Raw genomic sequence first — 21,533 nt, 5'->3', positions numbered from 1 at the left:
TGCGCAGGTCATTTGGGCTTTGAAAAAACGGTGGCTAGCATGGGACGGCATTTCTGGTGGCCAACCATGAGAGTGGATGTCAGGAGGTGGGGACAGGAGTGTCCTACGTGTGCTACCATGAAGGCCGACCATGGCCGAACCCAAGGGCTCTTACATCCACTTCCGACCCCGGATAGACCATGGGATAGCATATCACTGGACTTCGTGGTGGGCCTACCGGTAGACCAGGGGATGACAGCAATACTGGTGGTGGTGGATTACTTGACGAAAATGGGGCACTTCATCCCCTGCAAGAGAGTCCCTACGGCCGGGGAATTGGCGTCACTACTCCTAAAGAACGTGGTACGACTGCATGGATTACCTGGGGTGATCGTGTCGGACCGGGGGTCGCAGTTTACTGCGCAATTCTGGAAGACTTGGTGCACTGCGCTGCATGTTAAGACCGCCCTGTCCACCAGCTACCACCCTCAAACGGACGGCCAAACCGAGCGCCTGAACCAAACGCTCAAACAGTATCTGCGATGTTTTGTGGACCAGGGCAGGGAAGAATGGGTCGACTTGCTATGGGTTGCAGAGATAGCCTATAACAACGCCACTCACAGCTCCACACAGTCATCTCCGTTCTATAGCAACTATGGCCAACATCCCAGGTTCTTGCCATTTCTACATCCGTTCAGAGAGGACAGGATTCCCGCCACAGCGGACAGGGTGGCACACATAAAAGACACGTTGATGCGCTCAAGGGCTGTCCTAATAGAGGCCAAGAGAAGATACAAGGCTGCGGCAGATAGGAAGAGAAGGCCCGGGCCACTGTACCGCACTGGAGACTACGTCTGGATATCCACAAGAAACATGAGGTTTCGAAAGAACAGTGTGTTCCATCCCAAGTACATGGGCCCCTATCGAATTACCAAGTGTATGGGTCCCGTGAACGTGAAGGTGTGCTTGCCCCAGTCATTGCGGATACACCCTGTCTTTCATGTATCATTGCTCAAACCAGCACCCTCCAAGCCGTCTGGGACACCTAGGCCGGTATGCGTGGAGTCGGAGGTGGAGTATGAAGTGTCGGGCATACGGGCGTCCAAATGGCGCAGGGGGAAGCTGTGGTACCTGGTTGCGTGGAAAGGCTATGGCCCGGAGGAGCATTCATGGGAACCGGCTGAAGGGGTTCATGCTCCGCGCTTGGTCTCCTTGTTCCATCGGCGTTTTCCTGCCAGCGCTGGACCCGTGGGGAGCCGCTGAGAGGGAGGATGTACTGTCAAGAATTCCTGTCATTCAAGGGAAACACGCCCTTATGTAAACAGGAGAGCTGTTACATAACTCAAGGGAAACACGCCCTTATGTAAACAGGAGAGCTGTTACATAACTCAAGGAAAACACGCCCTTATGTAAACAGGAGAGCTGTTACATAACTCAAGGGAAACACGCCCTTATGTAAACAGGAGAGCTGTTACATAACTCAAGGAAACACGCCCTTATGTAAACAGGAGAGCTGTTACATAACTCAAGGAAAACACTCCCTATAAAGGGAGGAACCGGGAGGTACAACGCTGTCGGATATTGTGTTCACACCGACGTACCTGCTTCGTGAAGAGCAGTGTTCCGGAGTGGTGCTCCAGTAAGGCAAGAACGGAGGTAGGTCGAGTCGTTACTCCCTGGGCCGTGTCTTGCCCCATCGTCACCTGTGAAGGACCCGGAAGCTCTACCGGTCAACCATTGAGCTTCGCTTTTTGACTCGGCTGAGTCCAAGCGCAGTGGCGCTTTTGCTGGTTGGAGTCGTAACTCCCAGCCCGACCAGAGACACAGGGACTGCCAGCTGTAACGCACACCAGGAGGTGTTTGCCGCGTTACAGACTCGGAAGTCCACAGGATCGATCGAGCGGCTGCTCTCGGTTCAGTCTTCTTGCTTGTGATTGGGGTATCGGTGACGCATCACCAGGAGGTGACTCCGCGTCCCGGTGCAGTCTGAGGAAGAGGTTGAGCGGCTGCTCCCTTCAGGTAGAGACCCCGGCTGGGTGTTTCCCTGACTCCTCGATTCTCCCCAACACTCTTCGTGCCCCTCACAGCCTACCGATTGGCATTGTCGGCCATTTCATTTCTGCCCTCTGTTGGCATACGCCGGGACCGGCGTATATGCAGAGGACGGTTAGGACCATCCGTGCTGTGGGCTGGTAACGTACTTAGCCTGGAGGATTCCAGTGACTATAACTTTTGTTTATTCTTTGTATTATATTTGCCTTCAGTAAAACAACTAACCCTTCACTAGTGGTTGCGTCCTCATTGTCGTGTCTGTTAAACGATCCTGAGACGTTCAGGGCGTTACACCTATTCACAAATATCCCAATTGAATTGAAAACTGCTTTCTTTTAAACTCTACGCTCTGTGTTAATCTGACTGATATGGGCGGGCAAGCAACCAAGAATAGGTTGGGACACTCTTACCATGCAATATGAACGGGGAGGGTTCGTGGTCCCCAATCTATATCTTTATTACATGGCAGCTCAGATCCACTTCACGTACTTCTGGTATCACCCCGATGCTCGCATTCAGTATCTGCGACCTGAGTGATCACAAATACACCTGAATACACTCTTGTCACTGCTCCCACAAGAGCTCCCGCGCTGTCTGACGGAAATACAGACCGTATCCACAACATGTTGGGCCTGGACCAAACTGTGTTGATATTGAATATGCTACTTACCAGTATGCATCTGTTCTTGGCATGTAGGGCTGCTGACATTCATATCTGTGCATAGATCGCCGCCTAGTGTTGGGTCCGGATGTTTGCACGTTGTTGTCCTGGAAGAGTCTTCGAAGTATCCTGAGATAGGTGACTCCTCCCCTGGACCACAGTGCGCATGGGCATCCTCTCCATCCTCAGATTGTTTTTCGCCATTGTGGCAGTGATGGAGTAGATACAGAAAGTGATGACCATGCTATACAGTAATTCTGAGAGCTGCAGCTGCTACAGGCGCCGGGGAGGAGGGTGGGCGATATGAATGTCAGCAGCCCTACATGCCAAGAAGAGATGCATACTGGTAAGTAGCATATTCAGTTCGAGGCATGTGGGCTGCTGAATTCATATCTGTGCATAGAATACATAGCAGTACCTCCCATTAGCGGCGGCTACCAGTGCCAGCTGCAGCGGTCTGAAAAAGAGTTTTGAGAACAGCCTGTCCTACAGCTGCCTGCTGTTTTGAGTGTACATCTACACAATAGTGTTTGGTAAATGTATGTATAGTGGACCATGTGGCTGCTCTACATATATCATGTAAAGGAATGTTTCCCAGGAAAGCCATGGAGGTCCCTAACTTACGTGTTGAGTGGGCTCGTGGGGGAATCGTTAATGTGCGTTTAGCCTTTTGATAGCAAATTTGAATACATTTAACGATCCATCTGGCTATACCTGCTTTGGAGATGGCGTTGCCTTTGTGTTGTGGGGAAAAGGCAACGAAAAGTTGTTTTGTCTTCCTAAAGCTTTTGGTTCTGTCTCTATAGTACATGAGTGCTCTTTTGACGTCTAGTGTATGGAGCATTCTTTCAGCGACATTTTGTGGATTCTGAAACAAAACAGGCAGTTCAATCGTTTGATTCATGTGGAACTGCGATATTACTTTAGGCATGAATTTTGGGTTGGTACGTAGTACGACCCTGTTAGCGTGAACCTGTATGAATGGCTCTTGAATGGTTAGTGCCTGGAGTTCACTAACTCTTCTTAACAAAGTGATTGCTACTAGGAAAGCTACTTTCCAGGTGAGGAATTGAATCTCACATGAGTGGAGAGGTTCGAAGGGTGGGCCCATCAGTCGGGTGAGGACCAAGTTGAGGTTCCACACAGGTGCTGGTGGGTGTCTTGGGGGAATTACTCGTTTAAGTCCCTCCAAGGAGGCTTTGATGGCAGGCACTCTGAATAAAGAGAGGTGCTGCCTGTTTTGGAGATAGGCTGCTATTGCGGTTAAATGGATACGTATTGAGGTGTACGCCAGATTGCATCGGTATAGGTGTAAGAGGTAACAGATTATGTTTTGAATGGATGCGTCTAGCGGGTTAATGTCATTGTTATTGCAATAAATGACAAACCTCTTCCATTTGGCTGCATAGCAAGCTCTGGTAGTGGGTCTCCTAGCTTCCTTAATGATCTCCATACAGTCAGGTGGCAGGTTTAGGTAGCCAAACTCTAGGACTTCAGGAGCCAGATCGCCAGGTTCAGCTGTTGTGGATCTGGGTGCTGAATTTCTCCATGGTTCTGCGTCAAATGCGCGGGTTTGATCCACAGCCTTTGATGCGGCACCACGGAAAGTTCCAGAAAGGTGGTGTACCATGGCTGGCGTGCCCATGTGGGAGCAACCAGGATGAGTGTCAGTGAGTGTTGTCGCAGTTTGCGTGCCACCAGCGGTATCAACGGCGCTGGGGGAAAAGCGTACGCAAATCTGCCGGACCAGTTCATCCATATTGCATTGCCCTGCGACTGTGGATGTGGGAACCTGGCGGCAAAGCTTTGGCATTTTGCGTTTTCGCTTGTCGCGAATAGGTCTATCTCTGGATGACCCCACTGTCGGAAGTACGGTTGGAGTACTGACGAGTGTAGCTCCCACTCGTCCTTGCCGGGGAGGTGTTCCGCCATGAGGAATATGTTCCTCTGAATGGCCCACTTCCACATGCTCTGAGCCAGATGAGACAACTGTGGAGAGTGCGTTCCTCCCTGCTTCTGTATGTAGTACATGGCAGTCATGTTGTCCGTTCGGATCAACACGACTTTGTTGCACAAGTGTACTTTGAAGGCTTTCATTGCCAGGAAGATTGCCATCAGTTCTAGAAGGTTGATGTGCATCTTCTTTTGTTGTATTGTCCATAGTCCCTGCACTGTGTAATTGAGTACATGAGCTCCCCATCCCTGGAGAGACGCGTCCGCTGTCAGTATTATTTGTGGAACAGGCTCGTGGAACGGTCGGCCCTTGCAAAGGTTTTGTGGATTCCACCAATGCAGAGAGTTGTATGCCCGACCGCTTACCAACACTAGGTCTTTTAGTTGCCCGTGAGCCTGATTCCATTGGCGTGCCAAGCACTCCTGAAGCGGGCGCATATGTAGTCTCGCGTGCGGGGCTATGAAAATGCAGGAGGCCATCATGCCTATCAACTGCATGAACACTCGCGCAGGAAGGGAGTGTTGGGGTTTGAACTTTGAGATCAGCATTTGTATTCCGTTGATCCTCACTAGATTTGGCTGAGCTGTGGCTGCCAGAGTGTCTATGGTCGCACCTAGGTACTGTTGTACGTGTGCGGGTTGGAGATGTGATTTTGGGTAATTTAGTGAGAATTCCAGACTGTGAAGAAGGTGAATGGTGCGGGACATGTGGCTGGCACATTGCTGGGCTGACTTTGCCTGAACAAGCCAGTCGTCCAGGTAAGGGTAGACGTGTATGTGTTGCCTCCGTAGATGTGCAGCCACAGTAGCTAGGCACTTTGTGAAAACTCTGGGTGCTGTTGTGACGCCGAAGGGAAGGACTTTGAATTGGTAGTGCTGCCCCTGAATAGTGAACCTGAGATATTTCCTGTGTGATGGGTGTATGGGTATGTGGAAATACGCATCTTTGAGGTCTAGCGTGGCTAGGAAGTCTCCCTGTCTGAGCAGCGGGAGAACCTGCTGTAGGGTGAGCATGTGGAAATGCTCTGAGAGAATGTAGTGGTTGAGGGGTCTCAGGTCTAGTATAGGTCTTTTTGGTATTAAGAAGTACAGGGAGTACACCCCTGTCCCCTGCTGGTGGACGGGCACAACCTCTATTGCGCCTTTTTGCAGCATACTTAGCACTTCCTGCTGTAATAACGCTAAGTGCTCTGAGGACATAGGACGGTGCTTTGGCGGTATTGTGGGTGGAGTGGAGGTTAGTTCGAGGCAGTAACCGTGTTGGATAACATATTTGACCCACCTGTCCGTGGTGATGGTAGTCCACGTGGACAGGAACTGCTGGAGTCTTCCCCTGACAGGTGTTATGTGGTCGGGGGGGAAGCGAGAGGGCGTCACTGTTTGTTTTTGGGGGAGGACCTGGTATTGCCGTAACTGCGTCCTCTGCCCTTCGTGCTGGAGCCACGATATCCACCTCGGGTGTTTTTATCATAGGTACTTTGTGTGCCCCCTTTATTGTAGGTTTGCTGTGACCCCTGTCCTCTACCCGCTCCTCTATTTCCGGGGCGACGAAAGGAGCCACTACGAAATGTCTGCGTTTGCAGAGCCTGCCGGTGTCGGCGTCGATGAAGTGGGACGGTGATGTCCCAGTAGGAGAGCGTTCAGTAGATGGGGACCTTGTCTGGGTGACACGTGTTCTGATCTGGAACAGTTTCGGCGCCGTGGATGGCGGCAAGCCAAAGGTGATGTTGGTCGGTGCCAAAGGCGCCTTTTGAGCCTTCTTCGGCTCGTGGCCTGGAGGGCTGCCTTTTCTCTGATGCGTTGCAAGGACGCTGCAACTTGTCGCACCTGGAACGCCGACGGTTCTTTGGCGCCGAGTGGTTCTGTAGAGGTAGGTGTGGACTTCCTTGGAGCCACAGGGTCATCGAGTCGAGGAGAGGTAGTAGCTGTCGACGGCGTCGATGAATGGACCGTAGTCGCTGCTTTCGAGGTGGATTGCGATGCAGCGGCCATTTTAACCTTGGTGGTCGGTGCCAATTGTTTCGGTGCCGGGGGCCGAGGCGCTTTGGCGGTACCGATGGCCTTTCTCTTTGGGTCGGCGCCGACATCGGCTGCAGCGAGTTCGGCACCGAAGTCCCTTTTGGTGCGGTCGGAGCCGACGGTTTTGGCTGGCGTCGAAGGTGTGGTGGTCCTCGAGCCGACCAGTGTTATTTTCACTTTCGGTTTCTGTGGAACCGGTGCGACGATTGGTTTCGGTTTCGTGGAAGGGAAACCAGTCTTTTTGGGTAATAATGGCTCACGCTGGATGTCCGAGGCCGGGCCAGAGGGCGGGGCCGAAGAACTGCGGGATTGATCTTGGGTAAGGCCCGAAGGCGATCCCTCGACCGGAGCCGTAGACTGACGCTCTGGGATATCCTCCATTTGGACGGGTAGGCCCTGCTCATCACCAGAGCTACCTTCTTCGGCCCCTAAGGCCTCATCGTAGTCTCCTACCTCATCGTCGGCTTCTTCCCTGTGAAAAAGCTCTTCATCTACGTCTTCCGATCGGGAACCGTGTTCGGAAGTGGGGCTGGAGGGTATGTTTCCCACGCTTTCAACATCTTCGTCCTCGGTGCAGAAGATGTTGGTCGGGGCCGGTGCCGCCTGCTGCGCTTCAAGTCTCGCGGCTCGTCGATTCCGGAGAGTCTTCTTGGATCTGAATCGGGCACAGGCCATACATTTCGATTCGTCGTGATCCGGTGAGAGGCATTTGTTGCACACCGGGTGGACGTCGATATGGGGATATTTGGCGTGGCAAACAGGACACCGCTTGAATGGGGTCCTCGATTCCATCGTCGATGTAGGGTCGATGGTCGGATATAATGGATCCGAAAAAGTTGTTAAAGTCGCTAAACTAGCTAGTAAACTGTCGATACCGATCGGGAACAGTACCGACGAAAACTAAAGGCCTTTTGGCCTGAAAACTAAATTTTCCTAACTTGAGTCAATATAAGCACATCCGAACCCAATGGCGGAAAAAAACAATCTGAGGATGGAGAGGATGCCCATGCGCACTGTGGTCCAGGGGAGCAGTCACCTATCTCAGGATACTTCGAAGACTCTTCCAGGACAACAACGTGCAAACATCCGGACCCAACACTAGGCGGCGATCTATGCACAGATATGAATTCAGCAGCCCACATGCCTCGAACTTGCAACACGACATCTTATATTCCCCCCACATACCGCTACCCGATAACCTATGGCTACCCCCACCACCAAAAAACTTACAAAACGTACGCTGCAGGAGCCAAGACTGCATACAGTAAGTGATCTGTTTAAGGACTCCTGGCTGTGCTCGGTGTCGGAGTTGACAGCGACAGGCGCCGTGTCCTACATTGACCGATTCTTAATACACAGAGTGCAGGGAGCCCTGAGGAGTGTCCTGCCGGATGCTGCTAGGGAACCAATAGACTTTCCCCCTCTCACCCTGGTCATCTTATCTTCTGATAGTTCACACCTTATCTCCCGCCTTTATCACTTATCGCAATCTATGCAACCCATATTGGGCCTCAAGGCTAGGAAGGCCTGGGAATTCGACCTGGGTGAGCCACTACCCAACGAAACATGGTCTTATTGCTGCGCCCAAAACCGATACGTATCAAATACCTATAGACACAAACTGATACATTTTAAATACCTTCATAGAGCATATATCACTCCAAAATTGCTGGCCAGGATCAATCCCACCGTTTCGAATGCATGTGCCAGATGTGCGATGCCAGACGCTGATTTTGTGCACCTTGCTGGAATTGCACATCTATCAGAGATTACTGGGAATCTATTTTTCGTAACTTATCACTCATGATTTAAGTTACACTAACACCCTCCCCATTGATGGCATTGTTAGGAAATGTCAAACCCCTTAAGAGAAGTGTGCGAAGATTCGCCGCGTTTGCACTCCTCCTAGCCAAATGCCAAGTATCCTTAAAGTGGGGTAGAGCTCGAACTCCAACCATCAAAGACTGGGTCCGGGACCTCATGTATTGTAATGCAACAAGTGATATCTTATGCTACATTACTTCCTCTTACTTCCAGTCCTCTGGATATTTGGCAACCACTTAAAGATTACCTACAGATACACCCCTTAGATGGTTCAGACGAGATGTGAGATGAAACATGTATATGCAATATGCCCGCCCTGTTAGGCGTCCACACCTGGTATATAGGCACAAACCGGCTTCTTTGTGGAACATATGCACTAGTAGTTGTTAATTGAAAACTGACCACATATGTGGGAAACTGTACACGGTCATATTATAGATTACACATGCTCCGTTATTGTTATATTAGATAGTTTTGTTTTTTATGTTTGACGGATGTTGATGTCGGTATTAACAATGGAATGACAAGATAAGGATATGCTATAACTATAATACGTAATGCTGATGTCTTTATTCCTGCAATGTCATCTTTTTTTGTTAACACTTTGGAATAACCAATAAATAAATGTATTAAAAAAAAGAGCAACCTATGGGAATTGGCATTATATAACTAGCTATACCCCATGTTCTGATGGGTTCACTGTGGGGCTACAGCACTAACCATTATATTTCAGATCATAGTATATGCTCTGGAGAGGTCAAACAGTAGAGGTGAGCAAGAAACCCATAGGAATGTACATTGCGCGATCAGTCATGTTGTAAACTATGAAGAGTCCAACCATTTGGGAGCAAGAATCGCATTATGCAGCCAGCTAATTTATGGGATCGAGGGAGTCCAAACAGCAGCAAGGAGTAATATATATTAATGGGTTATTATATTTTCAATCTTACTTTATGCGCTATGAGGTCTACCCAGTAGTGGGGATAGTACCACACTACTGGTGTGGACAGCAGAAAGTTGGAGGAGTGATTCAAGAAAGGATGTAAGACTCCTTACTAGCCCCAGCAGCCCCAAACAACGACCAAGCGCTGACCCTAACCATTCTTTATCTGAAGGTCCATGAAAGACACCAATAGGGAGGAGACCACAAGACAGTTAACCAGTTGGGAGCCAACGGCAAGACAGACAGGTTGTGTATCAGCCCAAGACAAGAGGGCTTTTCCCAAACCTGGGCAGGGAGGGTGGAATTTAAATCAAGGATGGCTCAGTACAGGCGTGGCTGTCGGGCCTTTTGGACACACTGGGATTGGTAGACTGCTGGCGTTTAAAGCATCCCACTCAGCTGCAGTACACCTTCCATTCGGGTGCCCATGGTAGCCTTTCGCGGCTTGATCATATCCTTGTCCCTGCGGCCTATGCCGGGAGGGTGGGGGAGGTGCGCCATTTGGCGAGGGGCATTTCAGATCACTCCCCGCTCCTGTTGCACTTTGATGTCTTCCCGAGGGGGGAGGGCAGGGTAGCTCCAATCAACGCTTGGTACCTGCGCGACCCCACTATTCGCGCTGACTTGATTAAATCCTTGCAACGGTATTTCGAGGAGAATGTGGGGTCAGTCCTGTCGGCTATCTCCCTGTGGGAGGCTTTCAAGACAGTGCTGAGAGGGGAGGCCCTCTCCTTTATTTCCCATGCCCGGAGGCGCGCACAGGAGGAGGTGACCCGGGTGGAGGCCGAAATTACTGAATTGGAGGGTGCTTTGGGGAGTGGGGTGACTGACGCTGCGCTCCACGTTCTGCACCTTAAGCAGGCGGCCTATAGGGCCCTCGTCACGGAGGCGGCCAGGGGCCTCAGCAGAGAGCAACAGGGGCGATTGTATGATGTGGGTGATAAGGCGGGCAAGTTGATTGCGTGGCTGGATAAGAAGGAGAGAGCGAGTCGTGTGGTCCCGCTGCTTGAGAGGACGGATGGCGTGCGTGTCATTGAGCCGGAAGGCATTGTTTCTTGCTTCGCGGATTATTTCCGCGAGGTATATTCCCCGGTTTCTCCCTGCTCGGAGGAGGACTCCCATGCCCTGCTGCGTGACATCGCGCTCCCCTCCCTTTCTGTGGAGGACAGGGAGTCGCTGGATGCCGCCCCCACCTCGGACGAAATCGCCCTCGCTATCCGCTCGGTCGCTTCCGGCAATGCCATGGGCCCAAACGGCATTCCTATCGAGTTATACAAGCTGCGACCGGATGTCCTGGCACCCCACCTCCGCGCAATGTTCCTTGTGGCCCACTCGCGGGGCTCCCTCCCGCCGGACCAGCGTCTGGCTACCATCGTGGTCATCCACAAGGAGGGGAGACCTCGAGATCGGGTCACATCCTATCGGCCTATCTCGCTCCTGAATGCGGAACCTAAAATCCTCGCCAAGGTGCTCGCCAACCGGCTGGTCGGCGTGGTGGGCGACCTGGTCCACCAAGACCAGTCCGGCTTTATCCCCCATCGCAATACGGCTCTTAATCTGCGACGCCTGCACGGCGTGCTAGCGCGTGTTCCGTTCGTGCGGGAGCCGGCCATCTTGGCGTCTTTGGACGCCACTATGGCGTTTGACACACTCGAGTGGCCGTACATCTGGGCGATGCTGGCGAAGTTTGGCTTCGGGCCGGGTTTCATCAGCTGGGTCAAATTGCTGTACTCGGACCCACTTGCGCAGGTGGTGGTGAATGGTCGAGTCTCGGCCCCATTCGTGCTGGGACGGGGCACGCGACAGGGTTGCCCCCTGTCGCCGCTCCTGTTCGCACTGGCCTTGGAACCCCTGGCAGAGTGGCTGCGGTGGCACCCTTCTATCCGAGGTCTCCGTTGGACCCCTGAGTATGAGGACCGCGTGTCTCTCTATGCAGACGACATCCTTTTGTACTTAGCCTCCCCGCGCAAATCACTGATTGTCCTGGTCGATGTTCTGCGCTCTTTTGGCCGCAATTCAGGCCTTGTCATCAACTGGGCCAAATCCTGTGTCTATGTGCTTTCTGGGGAGGCTCCTGTCCTCCCGCGGGGCTGTCCGATCCAGATTGCCTCGGAGGGATTTCGATACTTGGGTGTCTACATTACGCTAGACCCGGTGGCCCGCTACGAGCGAAATTTGCTTCCCCCCCTCCAGCGCTTGAAGGAGGACGTCGCGCGCTGGCGGCGCTTGCCACTTTCGCCGCTCGGCCGGGCGGCGTTGTTCAAGATGATGTCACTGCCGCGCTTCCTGTACGCTCTCCAGAACACTATGGACCTGGTCCCGGCGCGCTACTTCCGTGAAGTGGAAGGTCTACAGCGCCGCCTGTTCTGGGATGGGAGGCCGCGTATAGCCTTGGCAAAGTTGACGCTCCCGTGGTACGACGGAGGGATTGCCCTCCCGGATATTAAACGGTATTACTGGGCCTCCCAGTTGGCTGCAATTAATCAGGGCCTCTATGGGCCCGCCCTAAACCCGGCATTTGAAATGGACAAGATGCTCCTGCCCGGTGGCGACTACAATCGAGCGCTCTACGCTAGTGTGCCCGATTCCCGCTTGACGGGACCCACGCGTGTCATGGTGCGAGTATGGCACGCGGCTAATGCAGCTATGGGCTGGAAGGACCGTTTGACCCGGGCGTCACCGCTGTACGCGTCTGAGAGGTTGGGCTCTCTGTGGACCTCGAAGGGCTTTGAGCAGTGGGACACTATAGGCATCAGTACAGTGGGGGATCTCTGGACGAGGGGAGGATTTAAAACATTCGAGACGCTGCAGGCGGAGTTTCAGCTGCGGGGCAGTGAATACTTTCGGTACCTGCAGGTCCGTCACGCGCTGGGCTCCGTCTTCCCAGACGTGGCCTCCATCCCGGAGTCCTCCCCCCTGGAGGATCGAGTGCTAGATGGCCATGTTCCGGACAGCACGATCTCCCTCATTTACAAGAAATTGATAAATGATCGCTCGGGCTTACTGACTGGCCTCCGCGAGGCCTGGGTTGCCGATGGGCTGGAGTTGGACGACGAGGACTGGATTTCCGCGGTGGCCTCTCCGAAGGAGGTGGCCATCCCGGCTCGCCTTCGTTTCGTCCAGCTTAAGATACTCCACCGAGTGTACATGACGGGGCCAAGGCTGCTGCGTATGGGCTATGCCGAGGACGGATTGTGTAGGCGTGGGTGTGGTGCTTCAGCGACCTTTTTGCACATTTTGTGGGAATGCCCGAGGGTGGAGCGATTCTGGCGTGGTGTGCATGAGGTCCTGCGAGCGGTTACGCATGTCGCGCTGTTGCCTGAAGCGAGGAGATGTTTGCTGAATGTGTGGGAACCGACCGATTACTCGGTTCCGCAGACGCGATGGGTGACTCTGGGCTATATGGTGGCTAAACGGGACGTTGCGCGGCTGTGGGGATCCCAGAGGTCCCCGGCGGTGTCGGCCTGGAAAGAACACATGGATTGGTGCATGTTCCGAGAGAAGGTGGTGTATGTGGCGCGGGGTAAGCCTGGGGCATGGGTGAAGATATGGGGCCCCTGGAACGCCTACCGCGGGGATATCTGCGAGCCGCCGTTGCTGCCTCCCGCTTCCCCAGCTCCATCCCCCTAGTTTACTCCCTCCCTCAGTTCCGAGCACAGTATTCTCCCAGTCCCGGATCTGTTTCCCTTCCCCGCTTGGGGGTTTTCAGTGGATGGTTTGGGGTCCCCCATTTGAGGAGCACGTGCTGCCGCTTTTGATCGTGGGTTGCCTTGCGGGTGTGTGTTTATTTATGTTGTTGTGTTGTATAAAATGAAACCGTATTGTGGGCTCAGAGCCACATGGCCCGCGTTGTGGATACCTCCTGCCTTAGTGTCTATGTAAAGTTCAGTGCCTCATTGTATGTATGCCATTTGTCATCGTCATTTTAGCGGCCGGCCGGAAGGTTGTAGGCCCATACCTGTATATATTTGAGATTGCAATAAACGGTTTCAAAAAAAAAAAAAAAAAAAAAGGATGGCTCAGTGATAGCAAAGGACTCAAGGTACAAGATGGCAACAGCAGTGTAAACTAGTGTGCTTTTAGCATGCAGTGCTGCTCATACATGTAAATCGCTATTTTAACAGTGCGATGCTTGACTGGCAAGCAAGTGGGATTCACAAAAATCACAGAATGAATTCTCGCAGGCCATTGCCCTCTCTACACCCTGAATCCTGTATATCAACCTGTGACAGAGGGGAGCACTTAAGAGAATGTTCTGTAGATTGGGAGACTTTCACCTCAGCAGCATCTAGCGATTCCAGGAAGTTTGTATGGAAGAAAGTTGACATTTTCTCCAAGTCCCTTCTCAGTTTGGACTTGGTCACTATTTTAGAGAAAACGCTTCATTATTCCCACAGATTCCTCCGTTTATGAACAAGCCCTAAATTAGTACACTCCTGAGAAATTAGACTGAGTAGTGCCAGTTAACGAAGGAAATAATCAAACAGCTTGTGCTACATGCTTGATACGTATGGTGGTTGTGCTTGTCAAAAGTATGCAAGGACGATCAGGTAGCTGCCTGGCAGATGTCAGTAACTGGGACACCAATGAAAAGTGCTGTAGAAGCAACCATGGCCCTGATGGAATGAGCACAAACACACTCTGGAGGTTCTTTCTTGGCTAGGGCATACCACTGATACAAAGGACTAAATGGAGCATTGGGTCACCAACTTCCCCTTTTTGTCTCCAGCAAAGGCCACAAAGAGGCAGGTACACTAGACCTTATAAAATGCATACACTACCTCATGTAAGAAGGACATGTAGGTGAGAGGAAACCAACATATCCAGGTTGAAAAGTGTGAATGACGACAAGCCTCAATTTCTCTAACCCTCTGAGCAGGAGTAGCTGCAAACAACAAAACAGAGAGCTTGCTGGAATTTCTGAATTCATATTTACTGTACAAGGCATCAGTCTCACACACTGGCGATAGTTGGGAGGCTTCTTGGAATAATGGCACCAATTCATTCCCTTGACTCTATAATGTATTACTACAGTAGATTCATGCAGAAGTTGCTCAAAGTTCAGTAGTCACATACTCAAGTTGGAAGGGTTCAATGATGGACAATTTGAAGGAATCTTCAGCTGTAGAATGCAAACAATCTACCGGAAGAGCTTTCAAGTTCCAAACCCAATCACTAAGGCCTTCAAATCTGCCTTCATGCGTTTGCCTCAGAAATCCCGGAGTAAAACAGCCAGGAAGCCACACCATGTGTTGTCATAGCATTTGGTCATTCCACAGGTCGCATCTGGACAAGTCACATAGCTAGAGTGAGAGCTAGAAAAATTAAGCCTCGGGTTATGTCACAGGACGCTAGGCAAGAACTGGCACCATGTTATCACACAATACAGAGTTACTTCACAAGCACTAATGCCCCTCTTCTCCCAGAAGCGGAAACACCTGTTTCTTGTAGTTTACAGCCTCAACTCACAATTCATCCATGTGTTGACAGGTAACTGCACTTATTATTAAGTGGCTAGCATGAGAGGTCAACAACACGGCTGGCTTCCCAGGGATTTGCCCCTGGAGTCTTCAAAACAAGGCAAGCCAGAGTCACCAAACTTCTTAATGTCTACCTCCTTGTTACTCCTTTTGCCTCCCGCTCTCTCTTCCCATCACATTGTTAATTTCCTTCTCAGGTGCTTTATACTGGCTACCCACATCATCATTAATATTGGAAACTACTCAAAGATGGAAGAAGGAAAAATTTCTCAAATAAATCTGAGTAAAACAGAAATTCTTCCCATCTTTAGCAAGATAAGTAGTTATGGCCACCTACACTGGGCCCTTGCACTGACCCTTTGCTCTGTATCGCAACCTTAGCATTATATTTGACTCTAGGCTATCATTAGAACACCATATTGCAGCAGTTACGAAATCCTGCCTTTTCCATTTAAAAACTCCCACAGGGAATATACCCCTAAATATGAATCTCTCACAAAGTGATCCAAGCTAATCCCTTTATGCATCAAAAATGGACAATGGCTACACTGCTTACCTAGGCTTTCCCAAGAACGTTTTTGATCACTTACAAAAACAGTAAAATGTAGCAGTGCGACTCCTTTCCAACCTAAAAAATGTTGATTATGTAACCACCCCACACAGCAACCAATGTCATCGGCTGCCCATCAATGAAAGCCTCCAATTCAAAACTGCTTACCTTATGCATCAAACATTATACAAGTTTGTCTCTTCTTTTTTTACCTTAAGTTCACAAAACATATGCCCAGCCACCTTTTGAGGTCTTCTTTTAATCCTACTTTCATAGTGGCAAAATTCAAACTCCACAACTAGTGAGGAAAATCCCTCCAAGTACTGAGAACTCCCTTATGGAACTCAGTACAGTCATTCACTCGCATTGTACTTGATCTCTGCAAACACCACAAACTTTTCAAAACCTACCTATATTCCTCATGAGGCGTGACCTGTTTGGCTTTCTCGGATAGTATGCAACATTAACACCAAGAGTTCTGTACATGAATGATATTGTGCTTTACTAAAAAGGCATAAACAAACACTATCAGCCCTAGTTGGCTAGAAACTAGTTTTAAAAGAACTACCACACCATCAACAACGCTCCATTCTTGTTCTATTTAGTTCACTCCTTCCCTGCTCCTGGGGTTTTTCCTTTCCTATTTATTCTGTCCCGTTCTCAATTGACTTTACAATGGAACAGTGTTTTACAAATATTCAACTTAACACTCAGATTACAAAGCACAAGTAGCTAACGAAAGTTGGACAGAGCAGTATGGCTAGCAGATATTTAAGGTAGGGCCACGTCTCACCAGCTGTTGAATAGGACTTCATGGGATTTAAACAAATTATTAATCAGCCTCACACATATGAAGAGAAGCAAATAATTCAGACTCACAAAACATGCATACTTCTAATCGTGCAGGAGGATATTTGTTTGGTGGCTACGACATGAAGGTACAGACAGAAGAGAAGTGGAACTTGAAGCTGGACGTACTCGGAAGGACAAAACAACATTGTCAAATGGCAATAGTACGAAATTAGCAAATATGGATTTCCTCACCCCTTCCCATTCAAATTTCTAAAGCAACCTTGGACGTAAGGGAAACCTCTACACATAATTTACCTGTTTCACCGTCTGTGCTGGAACAATTGGAACAGACATCCTTACTGGAGTTGTGTTTACTACCACAGTTTTGGCTGTGAAGAAATGACAGAAGGGAAGATTTAGTTTTGTATTCAACGTAAGGGTGGATCCCAAATGTAGAATTTTCACTGGTTTGTTAGAAATATAATGTATAACTATGTTTTTGTATTCTTAAAAAATTGATGTAACTATCATAACTCTTTTACCTTAGAGAGCACTTAATAAACATTTTGTATTTTGCCCATACTGCATTTGCTCTTGTCCCAAGTAACACTCTGTGTCCCTTGTATCAACAATGGAACATTTATCAGATATTACAATGTGTTGTGCACAGGACTACGGGCAATTAAAAGTAGTGACTGAAACTGGACGAAAATGTATATGTCACCAAAATATTCCAAAAGAAGATGTATATCTCTCACAAAACTAGACGTAAGGTTACTTTTTTTTTTTTTTTTTTTGTTTTTAAAAGTTTTTATTGAACAATAATTTGATTACAAGCACGGGCCTACAACTACCAGGGCCGGCCGCTAAGTACAGAATAAAATATACATTTATCAAAGCTGCAGTCGGTTCCCGGGGCTCGGCCCCGTATTGACTCCGGATAGTTCTAAAGGAACAGGAGACTTAAGTCCAACAAACACAAAAAACTAAAAGAAAAACAAAAGGCGAGGCATAAAGACAAACAGTGCAGGTCAGGCTTCCTCCGGGGAACTCCAGTTCAGACCATTAAGCAGCACGCGAAAGGAAGGAGTACCGGGAGGCTGGGGACGGGGGGGGGGGGCCAAGGGAAATGAACGTCCATATGTAGTCATTCCAAAAGGTGCCCGGAACCGTCAAGGGTCAGGGGGACATGGCGATATCGGTGTCCACCAGGGGGGGCGTACAGATACCCCCGCGATATGCATTCCATTGCCCCCAGATTCTGCCCCATGCCCCCGGCTTACCACGGGCAACATACACAGTCTTCTCCCTGAACATACACCAGTCCATATTCTCCTTCCATACTGACACGGTGGGCGGCCGCTGGGCACCCCAAAGCTGCGCTATATCTCTCTTGGCAATCATGTTCCCCAGGGCCGCCCACCGAGTCTGAGCTGCGCTATAATCATTGGGCTCCCACACATTCAGAACACAGCGACGCACCTCCGGCAGCAGCACAACCCCAGTGACCTGTCCCATAACCGTATGTACCCGGCGCCAGTAGTCCGCCACCTCGCGGCACTCCCACAGGATATGGAGAAAGGTGGCGCTGAGCCCACAACCCCGCTTACAGAGCCCATCATCGGAATATCCCATCGAGACTAAGCGAGGACCAGTCACATACACCCGGTGAAGAATCTTAAGCTGTACCAACCGGAGACGGGCCGGAATGGCGACCTCCTTGGGGGACGACAGTGCAGACTGCCAGTCCTCGTCGTCCAATTCCACCCCATCCCCCGTCCAAGCCTCCCGAAGGCGCACCAAGAGGTCAGCCCGATGATTAATCAGTTTCTTATAAATTAAAGAAATAGTACTGTCAGGGACATGTCCGTCAAGTATGCGGTCCTCGAGGGGCGAAGAAACCGGGATCTTGGTCCCCTCTCCAAAGACTGAAAGCAGGGCGTGTCGAACTTGGGCATAGCGGAAGAACTCCCTGTCCGTAAGCTCATATTCAGCCTGAAGAGCCGCGAAAGTCTTAACCGCGCCCTTATGCCACAGGTCTCCCACTTTGCTGATACCAATCGTATCCCACTGGTCAAACCCCTTCGTAGTCCAGAGGCTCCCCAGGCGATCGGAGGCAAACAAAGGAGTAGCACATGTCAGTCGCTCACTCCAGCCCGTGGCCGCAGTGGCAGCCCTCCAGGTCCGCACCGCAATCTTAGTAGGACCCGTAAGGGTCCGGCCAGCCGAGCGGGAGTAAAGCGCCCTGTTATAGTCCCCGCCGGGAAGCAGGAACTTGTCCATCTCATACGCCGGATTCAGGCCAGGCGCATACGTGGCATGGTTGATGGCCGAAAGCTGCGCGGCCCAATAATACCTGCGAATGTCGGGAAGCGCGATGCCCCCGTCGTACCAGGGGAGAGTAAGCTTAGCAAGAGCAATACGCGCCCGCCCGTCCCACACCAGTCTCCTCTGCAGGCTCTCCACCTCCCGAAAGTAGGCCACTGGGATGACGTGAAACCCGCCCATTCACCACCACCTGAGCCATGGGTCCCGTGTAAAGAAGCTTCACCCAGCCAATAAATCCTTCCCCAAAGCCAAATTTAGCCAAGACAGCCCAGAGGAATGGCCACTCGATGGTGTCAAAAGCCATCGTGGCATCCAAAGAAACCAGCACGGCCGGTTCGGAGAGGAGCTCCGCCCTGGCAAGGGCGCCGTGAAGACGCCGCAAGTTAAGAGCGGTGTTACGATGCGGGATGAATCCGCATTGGTCCGGATGAATAAGATCGCACACGACGCTCAACAGACGATTGGCAAGGACTTTCGCCAGGATCTTAGGCTCCGCATTTAGCAGTGAAATAGGCCGGTAAGAAGTACAGCGGTCTCGCGGCTTGTCCTCCTTGGGGATAACGACTATCGTGGCCAAACGCTGGTCGGCCGGGAGGGAACCCGCCGCCAGAGACTCACGGAACATGCGACTGAGGAAGGGCGCAAGCTTGTCAGGGCGCAATTTATATAGCTCCATGGGCAGACCGTTGGGACCCATAGCCTTGCCCGAGCGAAGGGAGCGGATCGCGGTCGCTATTTCATCCGCCGACAAGGGGGCGTCCAGCCGCTCACGGTCCTCAACGGACAGGCCGGGCAAGGCGATATCCCTCAAAAGAAGGCGAGAGTCGTCCTCATCCCTGTCAGTCACTGGGGAGTACACAGCCCGGAGGTGGTCGGCAAAACATTCCACAATCTCGTCAGGCTCCGTCACACACACACCATCCGCAGCACGCAACTCCGGGACCACACGATTCACTCTCTCCTTCCTGTCCAGCCACGCGATCAACTTTCCCGCCTTGTCCCCGGCATCGTACAGTCGACCCTGCTGCTCCCTATACATAGTTTTGGCCGCGTCAGTGACCAGGGACCTATACTCAAACTGTTTCAGGCTGAGGGCATGGAGCCCGTCCGGAGTGACATTCGCCTCCAAGGCCGACTCCAGCCCCAAGATGTCAGTCTCCAGCCTCACCACTGCCTCACTCTTGACCCTCTTAGCCACCACTATCTGGGAAAGGGCGTGTCCGCGGATCACGGTTTTAAAGGCTTCCCACAGGGACATTGCAGACGACACCGACCCCTCGTTATCCAGGAAGTATTGGTCCATAGCCTTGACCAGGCTGTCACGAGTCGTAGGGTCTCGCAGGTACCATGGGTTAATGGGAGCGATCCGCCCTGCAGACCGCGGCCCGGTGTCGAAAAGAAGCCACAGCGGAGAATGGTCGGAGATACCCCGCGCCAGGTGCCTGACCTCACGAATCCGACCAGTCTGCGCCGCGGGCATAAGGAAGTAGTCTAACCTAGAGAGACTCCCATGCGCCCCCGAGTGAAAGGTGAATTGACATTGGGTCGGATGCATTAATCTCCAACTATCCACCAGGCCGAAGGTATCCAGCATCCCACCCAGCCATGTCTGGGCAGCGGGGAGGGTCCTTGGTGGGTGACGATCCAGTTCACCCGAAACCACAGAATTAAAGTCCCCGCCCATGAGCAGGAGGCTGTCCGGAAGGTCAAGCAGCATTCGACCCAAGTCAGTGAAGGTGGAGTTCTGGAGGCCCGGGGGGACGTAAACTGAAACCAGGGCAAGGGGCTGCCCCTCCCACCTCCCAATCAAGCACACATAGCGCCCTCTGTCATCCGAGACTATCTTAGTGATCTCCACCGGAAGTGAGGTTCGCAGGAGAATGCCCACCCCCCTGGAACCAGTTGTGAAACCAGAATGGGCCACGAGGCGGTATCCCCCCCTGTTCATTGCATGACAAACATTGCCAACCAGATGCGTCTCCTGGAGAAACACCACATCGGGAGTCAAACGACGCAAATATTGCAGTACTACACCCCGCTTGATACGGTCCCCCAACCCATTGACGTTCCATGACATAAGCCTCAACCCGTCCCCCCCCATCCCCCCCAATAGATCAAGGGTCCCCCAGCCTGCAGCACAGTTCCCAAATGTGGACAAAAATCAGTACCTCGCCCTGTAAACAAAAAACACACAGCAAAACAACCCCACCTCCCCCTCAACACCACCCCAGGACCAACTCCCCCCACCCTGCACCCCTGCGGGCCAAAAAACCCCCCCAACTTGCAGTGTGCCTGTCGCCCCTCTAACCCCATTCTACGAAAAGACCCCAGAGGAGGTAAGGGACCCGTCCCCGCCCGCCCCCCTCACCGGTCCTGGTTAAACACAATATGCAAGTGAAATAAGACCCGACTGTACAGTGCAAAACGGCAAAATCAAGGACCAAAAGTCATTCTAAAGGGGACCCGTCACCCGCGGTGCCCGCAGAGGGTCCGGGACGGCCACCTCCGTCCGGCAGAGAGTCCAGCCAGTCACTTGCAGCCACAGGAGAGTCAAAAAAGGCTGTCCGATCCCCATGTTCCACTCGGAGTTTTGCAGGGTAGAGCATCGAATACTTTAGGCCCAGCTCGCGGAGACGACGCTTCACCCCCTGGAATCCCATCCGTTGTTTCTGGACCAGTTGCGTGAAGTCCGGATAAAAATTGATGGTCGAGTTCTCATGACGAACCGGGCCGTGGGTCCGTGAGGCCTGCAGAATAGCGTCGCGGTCCCTGTAGTAGAACAGTTTGGCCACGATAGGCCTCGGGGGGGCCCCCGGCCGTGGCCGACCGCCCGGAACTCGATGGGCCCGCTCCACGGCAAAGAACTTACTTAGGCCAGCCGGGGACAACTGTTTCAGGATAAGTTCCTCGACCACGAGGTCAACCGGGCGGCCGTCAGAGGACTCCGGTACA

General features: G+C 51.6%; 1 protein-coding gene across 7 annotated transcripts in view; it reads right to left on the bottom strand.

The window, feature by feature from the left end:
• Positions 1 to 21,533, bottom strand: part of LIN54 (lin-54 DREAM MuvB core complex component) — a 497,293-nt gene that overhangs the window by 172,579 nt on the left and 303,181 nt on the right. For all 7 annotated transcript variants that reach the window (XM_085641194.1, XM_085641196.1, XM_085641198.1 and 4 more), the window contains one exon: positions 16,569 to 16,642. In XM_085641194.1, coding sequence (XP_085497320.1) covers positions 16,569 to 16,642 — 74 coding nt within the window. The remainder of the gene's footprint in view (positions 1 to 16,568; positions 16,643 to 21,533) is intronic.

The sequence above is a fragment of the Triturus cristatus genome, chromosome 2_2, assembly GCF_964204655.1.
Source record: "Triturus cristatus chromosome 2_2, aTriCri1.1, whole genome shotgun sequence".
NCBI lineage: Eukaryota > Metazoa > Chordata > Amphibia > Caudata > Salamandridae > Triturus > Triturus cristatus.
This window is presented reverse-complemented; position numbering and strand designations above follow the sequence as displayed.